This window comes from Thamnophis elegans, chromosome 7 (genome assembly GCF_009769535.1).
Source record: "Thamnophis elegans isolate rThaEle1 chromosome 7, rThaEle1.pri, whole genome shotgun sequence".
NCBI classification, from domain to species: Eukaryota; Metazoa; Chordata; class Lepidosauria; order Squamata; family Colubridae; genus Thamnophis; species Thamnophis elegans.
Window position 1 is genome coordinate 8,542,943 of NC_045547.1, and position 18,616 is coordinate 8,561,558.

The 18,616-nt window shown below is 43.7% G+C and overlaps 1 protein-coding gene across 1 annotated transcript in view; it reads right to left on the bottom strand.

Moving 5' to 3' along the window:
• Positions 1–2,626: 2,626 nt before the first annotated feature.
• The window catches only part of ST8SIA1 (ST8 alpha-N-acetyl-neuraminide alpha-2,8-sialyltransferase 1), a 49,155-nt gene continuing 33,165 nt past the window's right edge, over positions 2,627–18,616 (bottom strand). The window contains exons 3-5 of the mRNA XM_032221498.1: positions 16,331–16,440; positions 15,375–15,467; positions 2,627–3,701 (exon numbers count right to left, since the gene is read on the bottom strand). Of these exons, the coding sequence (XP_032077389.1) occupies positions 3,233–3,701; positions 15,375–15,467; positions 16,331–16,440 (672 nt within the window). The 3' untranslated portion in view covers positions 2,627–3,232. The remainder of the gene's footprint in view (positions 3,702–15,374; positions 15,468–16,330; positions 16,441–18,616) is intronic.

Here is an 18,616-nt window from a genome sequence, read left to right on the forward strand (position 1 = left end):
ATTGGGAAAGTTGCCATTTCCAAGACACACCCTACTACAAAACTTAGGTGGGGCCCCCCAAAAAATGAATTAAAAACTATACTTTTATTTGTTTTAGTTAAACACCCTCCAGTATTCAACTTTTATCAGGAAAAAGCCATAACATTTATTCATTTATTTAATTGATTTATATGGCTACCCATCTCACAACAATGACTTGGGCAATGTACAAAGTTCAGTGATTAAGGCACCAGGCAAGGAAGCGGGAGATGATGAGTTCAAGTCCTGCCTTCAGCCTGAAAGCCCATTGGGCGACTTTGAGCCAATAACAGGAGACATCTGAATTCTTTGTCCCGGCCTTCACCATGAACGACAGCTGGGTGATTTTGGGCAAGTCACTGTCTCTCAGCCCAACTCACCTCACAGGACTGGGGAAAATAGGAGGAAGAAGGAGCATTGCATAGGTTCGCTGTCTTGAGTTGTTTATAAAAAAAAATAATGAAAGCGGGATGTAGATTAAATAATATTAATAATATGGGCAAAGTCATCGGCAAGAGAGATTAAGAGTTGGCAAACAACAGCAGCTGTGCCTTTTGTGTTGCATCCATGGAAAGGGAAGTAGGACTTGTATTGTTTGCAAGGCCTTTTTAGTTTTATCAAAGCAAAACCATCAGCAGTGAGCAGAATTATTGATGTTGCTTTCCCACGTTTTTAATACCAAACCATCTTCTTCCAGTCCAGCTTCCCTTTAATATATACTAGGCTGGATACCCATGCTCCACTACGAAACTGTGTGATCGGGCTTGATAAATCAACACTTACAGCTTGAAAATTAATGAGCAGTGAGATCGGCCTCTCCTCTCCCCTTCTCTCCCTCAGGCTTGCTCCACAGAACCCTCTCCTATCTTATCTCCTTCTCTCCCTCTGTCTTAACTCCTTAGCACCAGAGCATTTTTCAGGTTGGGAGGGGGAGAAGAATGTCCAAACTCCCAGCCTGCAGACTAGATGAGTCACCTGCTGGCCAAGCCCATGTGGCAGTTGGAACAGAATTCTTTTCAGGTGGGGAGAGGGAGTAGAACGTCTTAACTCTTTAGCATCAGAGCGTGTTAATAATAATATAAGAAATACTAATGATCTGATGGTCATTTCGAATAATTCTTTCTTAGCGATCACCTAGAAGCCAAGAGGAACATGCGTGTCAAATTTCAAGTTTGTAGGTTTCACAGTTCTGGAGATTTCGTGATGATGCGCAAGTGGTATTTCGCTTTTATATACATATATATAGATTCAGCACATGGGTTTGAATAAATAAGGGGAGAGAGAATACAGCCTTATCACACCCGTTTGACAATCTGGAGCCATTTTGTTTCACCATGTTCTGTCACATTAAGTGGAGATATCGGGATCTGACAAAAATGCAACCACAGGTAGTCCTTGACCATTCATGTAGTGACCATTCAAAGGTACAGCAGCACTGAAAAAGGGACTTATGAACGGGTTCACACTTATGAACATCTGCAGCATCTGGTTGCTGTACCCTGGGATTGTGCGATCACAATTTGTAGCCTTCCCAGGTAGCTTTGGACAAGCAAAGCCAAAGGAGGGAGCCAGGTTTGCTTAACAACTGTATGATACACTTAACAATTGCAGCGACGCATTTAACAGCCGTGAGAAAAAGGTCGTAAAATGAGGTACAACTCACTTAAGAACTGCCTCGCTTAGCAGCAGACATTTTGAGCTCCATTGTGGTTATAAGCCAAGGACTATGTGTATGAGCCTGCGGCCTTGGGTTTGAAATTTCTGCTTTTTATAAAGACAATGCAATGCATTTAACGAGTCCTGGAATGTATGATGAAGGTAGTCCAAATTTATAGAGCACAGGTTACTTCCAGACATCAAAGAAATAGCTCAAGGAAATAAAGAACTCACAGAATATGTTGGTTCTTCTTTATCATCCAGCATGAATATTTTGATATTAAAACCAACAGCTTAGAAACGGTTTCCAGTTTTATTTTGCAGGCTCAGATAGAACTGGCTTTAAATGACCAGAAGGGACTGACCTTATTCTTCTGAAAACTAATACATTTCACCTCCACAGATTTATGTGCAAAGTGCTGACGTTTCATAAGAAAAATCTGGCTAAAAACATTTTCCTTGGTTAATTCTCTTTTTTTTTTAAACCCCCGTTTATGCTACAAAATTTGTAGAATACACTATTGAAAGTAAATTGCTGTTTTCAGGGAGGAGGAGAAAAACGTGGCCCCTTCTGCTATACTGTCAATATTTTTTCAATACACCATTCAATACACTATTGAAACTAAGTTGCTGTTTTCTTAAGGACCAGGAGGGGGGAGGACGAGGGGGAGGACAAGGAGGGGGGAGGATGAGAGAGAAGACTAGGAGGGGGGAGGACAAGGGGGAGGACAAAGGGGAGGAGGATGAGGGGGAGGACAAAGAGGGGGGAGGAGGAGAAGAACTTGGCCCCTTCTGCTATACTTTCAATATTTTTTCAATACACCATTCAATACACTATTGAAAGTAAGTTGCTGTTTTCTTAAGGATAAGTACTAGGAGGGGGGAGAACAAGGAGGGGGGAGGAGGAGAAGAACTTGGCCCCTTCTGCTACACTTTCAATATTTTTTCAATACATTATTTAATACACTATTGAAAGTAAGTTGCTGTTTTCTTAAGGAGGAGGACTAGGAGAGGGGAGGATGAGGGGAAGAACAAGGAGGGGGGAGGAGGAGGAGAACTTGGCCCTTTCTGCTATACTTTCAATATTTTTGTGAACAAAATGAAAATGAAACTCAGGCACCTTTTGGAAATCCAGCCTCAGGAACAAATTAAAAAAAGCAAATGAAACGCATCTCCCAGTAATTTTGGGAATCCGTTGTATATCTGAGCAACGGGAAATATTCCACGCAATTGTTGAAAGCCCTTTGTAAACATACTCTTCGGTTCCTATTTAGAAGCTCCCCAACGGACCGTTGCATTCTGCATATATATAATAAATATATGCAAACTAATATCCACTGGGGAGCTCCCACATCAATGTCATAAAATCTCAAGTCTTCGGTTGGCGTTGAGTTTATGAATTGAAGTCCATGCACGTTTGTTAAAAGGTTGTTTCGTTCCCGCAAACCCCTCCCTCCCACCCACAATGTTTCTTGGTTTGTTTCTTTCTGCCGATGCCGGGTGAAGCAAGCACCGGCAACTGTGATACCCAAAGTTTGGCGCTCCTCGTAGAGCAAACTCAAGAGTCCTCGCAATGCTCCAGCTGCATTCGTAAAACCCCTCTCTTGTGGAGAAACCACAGCTGTAAGAACTCCTCCGGCATGGCATGGAAGCCGGAATCTGGCAAAACGTTGTCGTAGTAATGATGGCTAATATACCGCCTATGGAGGTCTGTTGAAAAAGGCCAGAAACCGTAAATCGTCACTTCTTCGCAGAGACCGAGAGCCGCGCTGACCAAGAAGAGGCCGGTGGAAAGCCGTTTGGCGTGAATCCCTTTGCTTTTCCAAAACTTGCCGCTGTCCCGTAGGAAGTTAGGGTTGGCGAAGATGACCTTTTGCTTGGCTCCGACGTCGGTGAGGGTGTAGTAGACTCGGAGGGAAGGCTCGGTCCCTGCTTTCATGGAGAAAGCTGGCATGTAGATGTAGCTCTGGTTGTAGACTTTAACCTTGTCCACGAATGCTTTTCGGGACCAAAGAAGGTTCTGGAACCTGGGAAAGAAAAGGAAAAAGAGGAGAGGGGAGGGGGAGAAAGGAAAGATAGATGGATAGATGGATGAAGGAAGGAAAGGAAGGAAGGAAGGAGAAAGATTTAAGCAAGGAACGAAGGAGGGAGGGAGATAGGAAAGAAGAATAGCATGCAGAGAGGAGAAGGCAAGGGAAGAGGAGAAAGGAAAGACAGACGGATGGATAGAAGAGAAGAAGGAAGGAGGGAAGATAGGAAAGAAGGAAAGCATGTAGAGAGGAGAGAAGAGAAGGAAAGAAGGAAGGGAGGAAAGAAGGAAAGCATGCGGAGAGGAGAGGAGGAAAGGAGGGAGGGAGGAAGATAGGAAAGAAGGAAAGCATGTGGAAGGGAGAGGAGTGGAGGAAAGAAGGGAGGGAGGAAAGAAGGAAAGCATGCAGAGAGGAGAGTAGGGTAGAGGAGAAATGTTAGATGGCAAGTTCATGCTTTGCTCAAAGCATATTACTCAATATATTACATATATATTACATATTACTTTTACTCAAAGCATATTATAAAAAGGGCAACAAAATATTGATAAGAGTAACTCGTCAAAGTTAGTTAAGATTTAGGGTCTCGCTGCACCTAGGATCAAAGAAATAAGCTAGGGTTTCCCAACTATGGCCACTTTCAGATGCCTGGGCTCCAAGAATTCTGGGAGTTGAAGTCCACACATCTTAAGAGTGGCCACGGTTGATAAACCCCGAAATAAGCAAACAGGCTAATTTAAATCAATGCTGGTGGTTAACTTGTGGATTCCTGAGAGATTGTCATAAGCAACTCATAAAATGGCAAACTAACAGGTAGTCCTCGACTTACGACCACAATTGAGCCCCAAATTTCCATTGCTAAGCAAGACAGTTAAGTGAATTTTGTCCCATTTTACGACCTCTCTTGCCACAGTTGTTCAATGAATCACTGCAGTTGTTAAGTTGGTAACACGGTTATTAAGTGAAAACTTGGCACAGAGTCTGTTAAAGTCACACACAGAACTTTCCACACTTGAACCGACTGGATGAACAAATTGTTTCCTGCAAAAGGCCCCTCCCCGTTCGTTCCTCTTTTGTCTCCCATTGGGGGTGGGGGGCAATCACCTCCAAGGTCTGGTTTTACTCTTAAGTCGACCCTGCTTTCTTAGTTGTTCTTGTCTTCTGGCAGCTCTGCGCATGCGCACACAGGAAACAGGCTCCAGCTGTTCTTCTGCCTCACTGCCGTCTAACTCCCTCTCTGCCTCTGACGCAGAGCCATCATCTGAGCTTTCCTCAGTCCCCAGGACTGGCCCATGTTCCTCCCCAACCTCCTCACTGTCCGACTCCAGCGGGCCACAACACTTTTATTAAGATATTGCCAAGTAATGTTGGTGATCCTATTTTTATCAACAGAGGCACGAAAAAGTGCTGCTGAGTTTTGTCCAAACCAGTCCCTCAGATTTTGAAGCCATGATGTTCTTCTTCTGCCTGGATCTCGTTTGCCTCCAAACTTTCCCAGGAGGATTAAGGGAAGGATGGCGTATTTTTCAGGGCGTCGCATCCCATGTCTGAAATATTTTAACTTTTGCTTTTTAATGGCTTTGATGATTTCCCTTCGTTTCCCAGCCGGCTTATCACCACCTCCTCCTTTCTGATTTTGTCAACCCAGCTGATACGTAATGGCCACCTGTCAATCCACATTTCAAATGCTTCTAGTCTCTTAAAGAGCCGAGGTGGCACAGTGGTTAAATGCAGCACTGCAGGCTACTTCAGCTGACTGCAGTTCTGCAGTTCGGCTGTTCAAATCTCACCGGCTCAGGGTTGACTCAGCCTTCCATCCTTCCGAGGTGGGTGAAATGAGGACCCGGATTGTTGTTGGGGGCAATATGCTGACTCTGTAAACCGCTTAGAGAGGGCTGAAAGCCCTATGAAGCGGTATATAAGTCTAACTGCTATTGCTAAAAAAGAAAAACCAATTATTGGTTGTTGGAAGAAATCTCATTTTGTTTTTTTCCACTTTATAGGGCTAATCCTAATCCGCAGTGGTTAGGGTGCAGTACTGCAGGCCACTTCAGCTGACTGTTATCTGCAGTTCAGCGGTTCTAATCTCACTGGCTCAAGGTTGACTCAGCCTTCCATCCTTCCGAGGTGGGTGAAATGAGGACCCAGACTGTGGGAGCGATATGCTGACTCTGTAAGCCGCTTAGAGAGGGCTGAAAGCCCTATGAAGCGGTATATAAGTCTAACTGCTATGGCTATTACTATTAAAGGGGCTTTCTGACAGAGAAAAGTTGTAGCATCTGACAAGCCTGATTTTCAGCCTTAGGCTTATGTCGTGACTACAAAAGACCTTTTTCATTTTGAAGTAAGGTTTACTGTACCCAAATAAATCATACTACCAGTGATCCTTGACTTATAGCCATTCATTTAGCAACTGTTTTGTAACGGCACTCAATCAGGTGACCAACAACCAGCCCTTGCAGCATCCCCAAAGTCACGTGATCAAAATTCAGGCGCCTGGCAACTATCATATATTTACGACAGTCGCCGCATCCTCGAGTTATGTGATTTGCCATTTGTGACTTTCCCAGCCAGCTTCCGACAAGCAAAGTCAATTGGAGGGGGGGAGGGGAGAATCAGGTTTGCTTAATGACCATGTGATTCACTTAACAACCATGGGGGGGGAAAAGTTCATCAAATCATGCGTGATTCCCAACTCTTAGCAATGGAAATTGGGATTCCAATTGTGGTCGTAAGTCGAGGACTACCTGTGTGGGTTAGACACAGCCATCACATCCAAGCTTCTGGATGATACTGAGTTTCTTTAGTTATTTTTATCGCACCATTATTATTTTTAAAAATAAACTCAAGGTAGTAAACATATCCGATACACCTTCCTCCTCCTATGCTTCCCCCAATGACAACCCTGTCAGATGAGTTTGGACAGAGTGGGTGATTGGCCCAAAATCACCCAGCTGGCTTTCATGCCTAAGGTAGGACTAGAACTCACAAACTCCTGTTTTCTAGCCTGGCGCCTTGATCACTAGACTGGTCCTCTATCACTATCTGGTTACCTCTGGAAGGGTTGGGAGAAGCAGAGATATCGTCAGCTGCTCCTCATTATCTAATCATCTTTGATTGCATTTTAATATTGCAATAGAATTTATCTAGCTCAATTCTGGGACTGTTGGCTCCAAGAAATAAACTCTTCTTCCTATCCTGTCTTCTCTCAGAGATCTGGAAGAGATGGATGCACAAAAACCTACAGGGCACTGAAGGAGCTTTTGATATCTACAGAGGAATTATTGGGTCTCTCATCAGCATCTCTACAACTTTCTGGTTTGGCTCTGCAACCCAACAAGACAGACACGGACGTCAGAGGATAATTAGAACTGTAGACAAAACAATGGCTACCAACCTGCCTTCCATTGAGGACCTGTCTACCCCACGAGTCAAAAAGAGGGCCATGAAAATATCTACAGACCCCTCACATCCTGGATATAAATTGTTTCAACTCCTACCCTCAAAACGACACTATAGGGCACTGCACAACAGAACAACTAGACAGAAAGACAGTTTTTCCCTGAATGCCATCACTGTGCTAAACAACTAATCCCCACAACACTGTCAAATTGCCTACTAAGACTGTATTACTATTATTCTTCTCTTCCTTCCTAGTACCTATCTCTTTCCACTTATGACTATAACCATGTTGCATGTATCTTTAAAATTTATATTGTTTTCTTTGTTTCCAGTATGATTTGATTGCTTATTTGTACTATCATGTAGTGCTGTACCTTATGATTTGTGATGAATGTATTCTATTTTTTTTATGTACACTGAGAGCATATGCACCAAAGACATATGCTCCTTGTGTATCCAATCACATTGGCCAATAAAGAATTCTATTCTATTCTATTCTATTCTATTCTATTCTATTCTATTCTGACAAGGGGATAGATGGGGAACTCATCAAATTTGCAGATGACACCAAGCTGGCAGGAATAGCCAACACTCCAGAAGACAGGCTTAAGACACAGAAGGATCTTGACACACTTGAACATTGGGCACTATGTAACAAAATGGAATTCGATGGTGAAGAGAGTAAGGTTCTACATTTAGCCAAGAAAAACGAAATGCACAGGTGCAGTATAGGTGGTACCTTGCTCAACAGTAGTAACTGTGAGAGGGATCTTGGAGTCCTAGTGGACAACCATTTAAATATGAGCCAGCCGTGTGCAGCAGCTGCCAAAAAAGCCAACACAGTTCTAGGCTGCATAAACAGAGGGAAAGAATCAACATCACATGAAGTGTTACTACCACTTTATAATGCCTTGGTAAGGCCACACTTGGAATACGGCATTCAGTTTTGGTCGCCACGATGTAAAAAAGATGTGGAGACTCTAGAAAGAGTGCAGAGAAGAGCAACAAAGATGATTAGGGGACTGGAGGCTAAAACATATGAAGAACGTTGCAGGAACTGGGTATGTCTAGTTTGATGAAAAGAAGGACTAGGGGAGACACGCTAGAAGTGTTCCGATATCTCAGGGGTTGCCACAAAGAAGAGGGAGTCAAACTATTCTCCAAAGCACCTGAGGGCAGGACAAGAAGCAATGGGTGGAAACTAATCAAGGAGAGAAGCAACCTAAGGAGAAATTTCCTGATAGTGAGACAATTAATCAGTGGAATGGCTTACCTTCAAAAGTTGTGGGTGTAGTTTTTAAAGAACAGATTGGATAACCAATTGTCTGAAATGGTATAAGGTCTCCTGCTTGAGCAAGGGGTGGGACTAGAAGACCTCCAAGGCCCCTTCCAACTCTATTATTCTAACTAAATGAACTGTTGTAAGCCAAGGACTACTTGTACATTATATGCAATGAAATTTCATTTTAATGTATGCCAACTAGGGTACTTTTAAAGTGACAATAATTCTAAGTCATTGTAGATTAAAATTGCAATTCCTGTTCGTAAGGGCTTGCAATTGCCAAAGTGAAAATTCTGCCATCCAAGCACAAGCACAGACTAACTCCTTGTACTAAACTCTACCAAACGTCCCCGATTCAACCATCAAATCACTGCTCTCCTTCTTACACGATAAAACGCCTTCCAAAATCTATCCTCTGCCCTATCGTTACATTCCTATCTGAAGTTTCTCAGGATATTTCAGAGGAAAATAACGGAGATCTACAAAAGCATCTCCTCCAAAGCACCTTGGTGGGAAAAGTCACCTTAGATGGCCTAGCCTCCTCAGGAAGGTGAAGAAGAGAAAGACTCATTTGCTGCAGAGAAGAGCAGCTGGCAGGCAGAAGTCTCCTCTCCTGCATTCCCTTCTCTTTGCCAACCAGTCAAGTCCCAGAGTCAATCTAGGTCATACTGCAGAATCAAAATGTGGCATTTCTGTGGCTCACAGACTTTTCCTTAAAGAAGCCGCAGAGATGCCAGGAAGACACATTAAAGTAACCGCAGATTCAAGACAGGAGAGAGAGAATCTTAGGCGGAAATAAACCTAGCATGTGGCATGAGTGCTATCCCCAAAAAATTGCTGCAGCACAAAAAAACAATACAAAGACTTGGCTATGTGTAAAATGACTTGTGTTGAGGAAATGCCGGTGGACAGGATTGTGGCTTAATAAAGACAACTTGGCCCTTGAACCTTGAGTACAGCTGTGGTGAGAAACAGCAGCCCCGGTCGACGGCCTCGCACTGAACATCCATTGTTAAGAGCTGTTTTGTTCATTAAATCAAGTTTAAGCCAAACTTTATGACACAACCATTAGGACAGAATCCCATGGACAATCTAGATTGCATCTGGTAAGCCACCCAAGCCACAGAACCGACACAATAAAATGCATATTCTTGTGCATGCTACAGCTGGGACATAATGCCTGTGACTGATGCACCCCATCAAGGCAGATTCTCAAACCAGGAGACTGTGAGGTCTACTCCTGAAAGTCAGCTGGTTGGCTGGGCCAATCAGCAGAAGACTTCCCCCACTTTGAGCTAATCACCAGGAGACGGTGAGTTCTAGTTCCATTTTAGGCATGAAAGCCAGCTGGGCAGAGGTGGGTACCGGATCCCGTCGCAACCGGGATGCTGCGATGGGGACGGGCATCCTCCTTGGGCATGTGCCGTGTGCACGCCACCGCACTGCGATGCCCCAGCTGCTCGGTGGAGGTCACGCAGGCGCCATACATTGTGCACGTGTGCGCAATTGGCCCGTTTCCCTCAAAAAGCAGTAAGGAACGCAGGCAGGCAGGTGGGCCCAACGAGCCACTGTTCCGGTACGGTGGCCGCTGCTCCCAGCTACCACCGGTACGCCCGTACCGGGGTCTACCGCCCAGAACCCACCACTGCAGCTGGGTGACTTTGGGCCAATCACTCTCTCGCCCGGAGTCCTTCGGGAGTGGGCGGCATACAAGACCAATAAACTCAACGCATACAAGACCAATAAACTCTCTCTCTCAGCCCATCACACTTTGGAGGATTGTTGTTGAGGGGAAAGTAGGAAGAGGAAAGAATGTTATGCATGTTCACAGCCTTGAGTTACTTATAAAGTAATAAAGACACGATAAAAATCAATCAATATCAATAAATGCCATGATACATCACTTCATTGGCACCTTCCATGGACATACTGCATATGTCAAATCCTCTACCAGCTAACTGTAGCATTGGTATAGCTAGTTTTTAGAGGATTTCCCTCTATGCCTCACATCCTAGTCCTAAAATCGAGCTCCTTGTCAAGATACTCATGTCAGCTAGCAGTTGATTCTGGGTTAACTCTGGGTTTCCTGTTGCAGATAAATTAGCTAGAAAGTTGGTATCAGCCTTATCTTTTGGGGACTGAAGGCAGAGAGCTGTAATATTTTAATAATGAACCCACCTCCTTGGAGGGCCATCCTCTACCAGGACGTGAATGCTTTTATTGCTTGTTGGGAATTTCAGAGATATTACACTAAGACAAAATTTATCTTAACAAAACAGAGATCACTATAACGGAAAATAGACAAAAGAAAAAAAAATAGATCATAGAAAAAAAAATCACCCAAAGAGAAAGCAAGACAGCCAGATGTTCAGGAAGGGTTACTCTTCAATTACAAAATTATAAGCTTATCCTGAAATAGACATAGATGATGATGATGAAAAGATGAAGTATTTAAGTACAGGGGGGAATATTTATAGAAACAGAAGCAGTCTGGGGCGTGCCAAGAAATTCTTCCTCTTTTGCAAGAAAACCATTAACATTTATTTAGGAAATAAGTATAAATGCACACATCGGGTGCTTGCAGTTAAAAAAGTTAAGTAAAAAAAAACAGAATGAGGACAAAAGAAGAAAATGGGTGGGTGTGCCTAGCTCAGATGTTAATATGTTAATCAGTGTGATCAGGGGGGGAGAGTGCTTACATTTTTAATGTGCTGTAATATCAACAAGGACTGCATTTTTTTTTATAGTGCTAAAAAATAGCATATTTCAATCTCTTTGGACCAAAGCCCACACTCTGACTGTTCTAATGGTCTCTCCAAGATACCCTGGGGGAAAAAACAGCTGAGGAGAGGAGAAAGAATGAAGAGGAAAGGACTAGCATTGTTTTAATTTGCATTTTAAAATCATTCCAATTCACTTAATTTATAGCACGAACAAACACTTTTTGGCAAGGAACAAATATTTTTGAGGGTACAAGAAGAACAAAACCGAATTAAAAGATGGAGGTGTTGTGGCCCACCAGCGGCAAGCGGAGCTGGCAGCAGATTCGGATAGTGAGGAGGTTGGGGAGACAAACAGCTGGAGCCTGTTCCCAGTGTGTGCATGCACAGAGTTGCCAGATGAAGGGAACAGCTAAAGAACAGGGATCGACTTGGGAATAAAGCCACAGGTGGACAGTGAATGGCCCAGAGGAAATAAAAGAGGAGCGAAAGGGGAGTGGATTTTGCAGGAGACATCAGCCTGGCAGCTCTCCAAGCCAGATAAGGTCTGTGACTGTAAATCCTCCCTTGAAAGAATTTGTTGGATGTGAATGAGCAGAATTCACAGTCAATTAATAAAAGGGTTTTTTGTCGGGACAAGGCGTTTGCTTGGTCAGAACAGGGGGAAGGAGGACATCGAGCAAGAAATAACATTAAAGGAAGATCTGGCTGAAGGATCTGACCTCCCTTATTCTACCTGGAGGACTCTGAATAGGTTAAGAGTTGGGAATGCCTAAAAGTAAGACCATATGCTGAAGTAAGAAGCTCTTGGCAGATAACAACATGTGTAAATGTGGAGAGACGCAGGGCTTATCTGCTGGTATGTTGGCTACTACCAGAAACATGTACCGATAAGGACTTATTTTTGGCCAAGGACAAAGCCAGGAAAGTGGCCTCATTCTGGCAGTTTAAAGTTTGATCTAGATATGGAAGAAGAAAGTTACTTAGCTCAGTACAATTAATATATCTTTCTCTTTGCATTCGATAGTTTTCCCCTTCAGTCCAATGAAAGACCGGTAGCAACCCTGGAGATATTCTGAGGTTCGCAGCCTCAGTTTGAGGACTGGGAAGAGAAAATGGCTCTCAAGGCTTGAGGTCAACCCTTCCAGGGAGAGCTTCACGAGAAATCCCACAGTTGCACTGATTCAAAAGTATCTCAAAAGTTTTTCCTTCATCCCACTTCTCAAAGCGAATCAATGCGGAGTCACCTTGTGGTCTCTTTCTAACACATTTTAAGGGTTCATGCACATTAAAGGTAAAGGTCTCCCCCCTGCACATATGTGCTAGTCATTCCCGACTCTAGGGGGCGGTACTCATCTCCGTTTCAAAGCCGAAGAGCCAGCGCTGTCAAACGACATCTCCGTGGTCATGTGGCCGGCATGACTAAACACCGAAGGTGCACGGAACGGTATTACCTTCCCACCAAAGGTGGTTCCTATTTTTCTACTTGCATTTTTTACGTGCTTTCGAACTGCTAGGTTGGCAGAAGCTGGGACAAGTCATGGGAGCTCACTCCGTTATGCGGCACTAGGGATTCGAACCGCCAACCTTTCTGATTGACAAGCTCAGCATCTTAGCTACTGAGCCACCATGTCCCCTGTAATTCACACATTACAGACTGTTAAAATTCCTTCTCCAAGATTTTTTTTTTTGGGGGGGGGGGGTACTGCTCTACTTGCTTACAACTAAAAGTAGATGCCTAGTTGGGTAATCAAAGGATGGGCTGGATATTTTGAGGATTTCAGGGGAAGCTGACATTTGGCAATGCTGGTTCCAGTCCCATCTCATCTTTCATTAAGCCTGGTGGGTTTCAATCTGTCCTGCAGGGTATTTGAATTCCGAGCGAGAGAGTGGCTCAGTGGTTAAGACGCTGGGCTTGTCATTTGGAAAGCCAGCAGCCCAGGTTCTTGCCCCAGCTCCTGCGAAACTAGCAGTTCAAAAGAATGAAATGCAAGTAGATAAATAGGTACAACTTTGGTGGGAAGGTAACAGCACCCTGTGGTGTCATGCTGTGCACTGTGGAAATGTCTCCAGACAGCATTGACTCAATGGCCTTGAAATGAAGATAAGCAATATCCCTATAATCGGCAACAACTAACGAAATAAAATCTGAAAGGGACTCCTTTCGTTCTGACCCAGCCCCCAAACACGACAAACCCTCGGTAGTTAAATAAATGATTCCTTTAGTAGGAGAGCCAGCAGTTCCAGTCTCTCTCTCTCTCTCTCTCTCATTCCCTCCCTCCCTCTCTCTCAGTGAGATGAATAGATGTCTGCCACAACTATTCATCTCTGCCCCCTGCCTTTTATCCCCACAGCTAGGGTGGGGCTTTGCTATCAGCAGTGGTTCTTCCGTCCCAAGGATCAGCCCACAGATTTCCACTGCTCTCCTCTCCTCTGCGCATCAGGCACTGGACTCAGCTGTTCCTTCTCTTCCTAATCAGCCACGTCCAGACTTGGGGGCTGTTGACTCGTCATCTGAGGACTTATGGATGGCCCAGGCTCCGCCTCTGTCTCTATCTCTGATGGCTCAGGCTCCGCCTCTGTCTCTATCTCTGACGGCTCGATTCCCTCTTCCCCCTCAGAGCTCCCAGGTTGCTTTGATGCTGACCCTGACTCCACGCTGCCTCCTCATCTGATTTGGCTGCTGGAGCCGACGGCTGAAAGGCCACAACACCTTTGAATTCTGAAGGAAATGTCCATGCTCTGCTGTATGGGAGGTGGGCATAAATCTTTCTGCAGAAAATGAATCTAGGTACTCTGTCTGTGAGCTCACCAAAGCCTGTGAGACTTTTGGAAAATCACACCCAGGCAGTTTACATAATTTTTAGACACTGTTGCTGAAAAAAAACCTCCGATTCCAGACAATAATAAAAGCAAAGGGCCGGTAATTTCATAAAACACTATAACCAAGTTACGCACAGACACGAAATGAACGGTTTTCAAATATAAAAGATGACTTCATTTCTTACACAAAGGTAACACGTTGTGAGTACAAATGATGGTTTCACCTTGGTTTTGTTTTTAAGGGAGGAATCTAAATATTGGTGCGGTCTCAAATCGTTTCAGTGCTTAGAAATCCAGAATTTCAGCTACTTTCTTGTATTTCACTCCTCCAAAGTCATTTTTTGATAGTGAATTTGGGTGCTTTGAGCTTTTGTTTGTTTAGGCGGGGAAATTATTCCATAATTCAGAGATGTGAAGGCATCTAGTATTATATACAGAATATAACAGGGGTCCCCAACTTTCAGGCTGCAGCCCATCAGGAACTGGGCCAGGCAAGCGTGCAATGCTCCATTTGCACAAGTGGCAGGCGCATGCATGAAACCACCCCCTTGCCCCCGCTGCAGGTCTGCAGAGCTGGAAAGGTTGGGGGACCAGGAATATGTAGTGCAAGTAGTCTTCGAGTTACGACCACAATGGAACCCAAAATTTATGTTGCTCAGTGAAACATTTGTTGAGTGAGTTTGCCCTATTTTACAACTTTTCTGTTCTGTCCTACGCTTCCCAAGAACATGAAGCAAACTCCTTGTCCTAACAAAAACCAATTTTATCAATTGACTGTGGATTCTGCTCATTCACATCCAGCAAAGTCTTTCAAGGGAGGATTTACAGTCACAGACCTTATCTGGCTTGGAGAGCTGCCAGGCCGAGATCTGCAAAACTTGGCAGGAAGACCTGGAGCGTCACAAACCAATGAAGCGAACTAATTGTCTCCTACAAACTCCTCTTTTATTTCCTCTGGGAAGGGCCATTCATCCTCCACCTGTGGCCTTACTCCCAAGTCGACCCCTATTCTTTAGCTGTTTCCTTCATCTGGCAACTCTGTGCATGCACACACTGGGAACAGGCTCCAGCTGTTCTTCTGCCTCACTGATGTCTGACTCTGAAGGCAGCTGATAACTGACATACAGCTCTGGCGCTCTCTCTGCCCCTGCACAGAGCCGTCATCAGAGCCTTCCCCAGACTCCAGGACTGGCCCATGTTCCTCCCCAACCTCCTCACTGTCCTAATCTGCTGCCAGCTCTGAGTCTTTTCATTTCTTAACCCACCTTTTAAGATTGTTGTTGATTGTACACAGGCGACTAGAAAGATAATTCTGCTCACAACAGTCTGACATTAAAGTTTCTTTCTCTTTTTTTCTTTTCTTTTAAAAGGACCCCAAGATGACCCACTTTTTTCCTTCTGTACTTAGCAAGGAATTGTAAAAGAAACAGACAATCTGCTTCTTACCTTTTATTAATTATGCTTGGATTCGCTGTTACCAGTTGAGTTTTTGATCCTACATCCTTGCTGTATGCCTTGCTTAGGGGAGGGAGGTTACATCTGAAGGGAAGAAAAAAAAGAAAACCATATTATAATAAATTATACTTCATACATAATAATTATATATTCATACATTTGAGGGGTCCTTGGCAGAGGTGCTATTCAGCAGGTTCTGACCCGTTCTGGAGAACCAGTAGCGAAAATTTTGAATAGTTCAGAGAATTGGTAAATACCATCTCTGACTGACCCCATCCCCATCTGTTCTCTGCCTCCCAAGTCCCAGCTGATCAGGAGGAGAGGGTTTTTTGCAGTATCCTTTCCCTGGAGTGGGGAGGGAATGGGGATTTTGCAGTATCCTTCCCCTGGAGTGGGGAGGAAATGGGGATTTTGCAATATCCTTCCCCTGGAGTGGGGAGGGAATGGGGATTTTGCAGTATCCTTCCCCTGGAGTGGGGAGGGAATGGGGATTTTGCAGTATCCTTCCCCTGGAGTGGGGAGGAAATGGGGATTTTGCAATATCCTTCCCCTGGAGTGGGGAGGGAATGGGGATTTTGCAGTATCCTTCCCTTGGAGTGGGGAGGAAATGGGGATTTTACAGTATCCTTCCCCTGGAGTGGGGAGGGAATGGGGATTTTGCAATCTCCTTCCCCTGGAGAGAGAAGGGAATGGAGATTTTACAGTATCCTTCCCCTGACATTGCAACCATCATAAATGTGAGCCAGTTTTCATGCATTCAAATGTAAATCGCATGACCACGGGGATTCTGCAGCAGTTATGAGTGTGAAAAATGGTCTTGTCACCTTTTTCAGTGCCGTCATAACTTCGAAGATAACTAAATTAGTGGTTATAAGTTGAGGACTACCTGTACTGTGAAAAAACAGTGGAAGGGAGAAGAGGCAAGCGTAGCCAAAATGGCGACTTACCTCATGACGAAGTCCGCTTGATCGATTTGCTTGCCACAGCGGCTGTTCTTCAGAATCCCTCCGTTGCCCACCACAGAGCACCTCTTCAACGGCAGCTGGAATGGAATCACCTGGAAAGAGAAAACAGGGGACACCATCACACCCGAAAAGCAGTGATGCATGTGGTGATTTGGAAGGAGGATGGTGGGAGCACAGTATTGCCAGACAACAGACTTTCGGTCTTCAAGAGACATGATTTTGTATCTAACTTAAAGCTGTTAAATTTTGGAGTTCATCAACGCAAGATGAACGGTGGTTGATTGGACCAATTCAATTCAAGAAGTCCTGGGTTCAATGGCTATAGGACGGCCTCTGAAGATTACCTCTTGGGAGACCTTGTGCAGTTGTGGACTGCTGGACTAGAATAGAATAACTGTTTGTTTATTTTATTTATTTATATTGCCACCTATTCACCCATGGCGACTCAAGGCGGCTTACAGAATGTAAAACCTCATTTAAAACAAGAAAACTAATAAAAAGAATCAAATGAATATCTTATCTTATCTATCTATCTATCTATCTATCTATCTATCTATCTATCTATCTATCTATCTATCTATCTATCTATAATTCTCCCTCCCTCTCTCTCTCTCTGTGCCCGCGCGTGTGTTCCAGCATAACTCTGGAAGGCCTCGAGCAATTTCAACCAAACTTGGTATACAGATGACTTACTCTCTGGAAAAAAATACTGTAGGGGGTAGGACACCCCTAACACCTCTCGGTGTGTGTTTATTCTGTTAAGATGCAGCCTGTTGTGCCTTTAAATGACTTCTACTGTACAGTGCAGTGGAGTTGCCATGGTAATGGCTTCACAGTACTCCACAAGGGGGTAAGGGGGAAAATCCAAAATTAGAAATTACGTTTGGTCCGGACATTTTCCTTCTATAAATAAATACCCGGGCAACGCTGGGTTATCGGCTAGTAATATAAAATCATTCCCCATCCCAGCCCGGCAACAAACCCCCTGCTTAGGCAGGAAACCTTATACATTTCAGATAAAGATGGGACGAGGGTGATGCAGCAGGGCACCACTTATATTCTTATGTTGTCTGTGGGCTTCTGAACATCAACTTTTCCTAAAATCACAACCGGAGTAGGATTTGAACCACAAGCAGCCTTTGAAGATCAGAAAATAGACCTCATGGATTGCACAGGATGCCCATTTTAGAGGCAATGGGAAAGGTGACACTTGCAGCTGGATACACACATTTTACATGATTTCCTTCCTCTTTCCCAGTAGCAGGAAAACAACTGAACTTGTGGCATAACAGCAAAACCACATGTAGTGAGTTAAACTATACTTAAATATCAACCCAATACAGTGGACCTGGAACCACCGAGAAGGTGAATAGCCAAATGCGAAGATTGATTTGACATGCCTATTCTTCTTTTGTGGTGGATGTGGGCAACTGGCAATCCTCCAGATGTTTCCTAATCACAGTTCCAAGCAATCCTCATCAGAGGCCCTGCTTGCCTTCAGAAGCTGTAGGTGTTCAAGTATATTGTGAATTTAAAATATTAAGGGTTGGAAATGGTGGGGATTTTGAGATACACACCCGGGATTTATTAAATATTATTAATATTTGGCATTATTAGTAATCCTACACATTTGGAACATTGAAGTTGTGGTGGAAAAATGAGTAATTCGTAAAACATTAAATAATAGTATCTAGTAGGGGGATAACAAATACAAGGCGTATAGAAATGTTATGTATATTTAAATGAATCAATGGGGAAATGATAAAGGATTATAAAAAGAGCTGTTGAAGTTGGAAGATTAGGATGACACGTACCTATTTGTATTATCATTTTTAACGTTGTTTAAAAAAGACTTGACCCAGTCAATACGCTGTCCATAAAATATGTATGGTGTGAAAAGAAAACTGCAAATAAAACATGTTTTAAAAAAAGAAGTTGTAGATGCTCCATCACTGGAGGTTTTAAAGAAGAGATTAGAAAACTATCTGGAATGGTATAGGGTCCCCTGCTTGAGTAGGGGTTGGACTAGAAGATCTCCAAGGTTCTTTCCAACTCAATTATTCTGTTCTGTTTTGCTCAACTCAAACAATTAATTTAGAAAAATACAGACGTCACAAATTCCTCATACACATGATTGGAGATTTCTGTCACATTTATGGATCAATTTTACAAGGTAGACTCATATTTTATGTTTCTTATATCCTTTCAGATTGGGATTACCGTAAATCAGGGGATAGAACTATTCATTTTAAATAAAGGAACTATTTT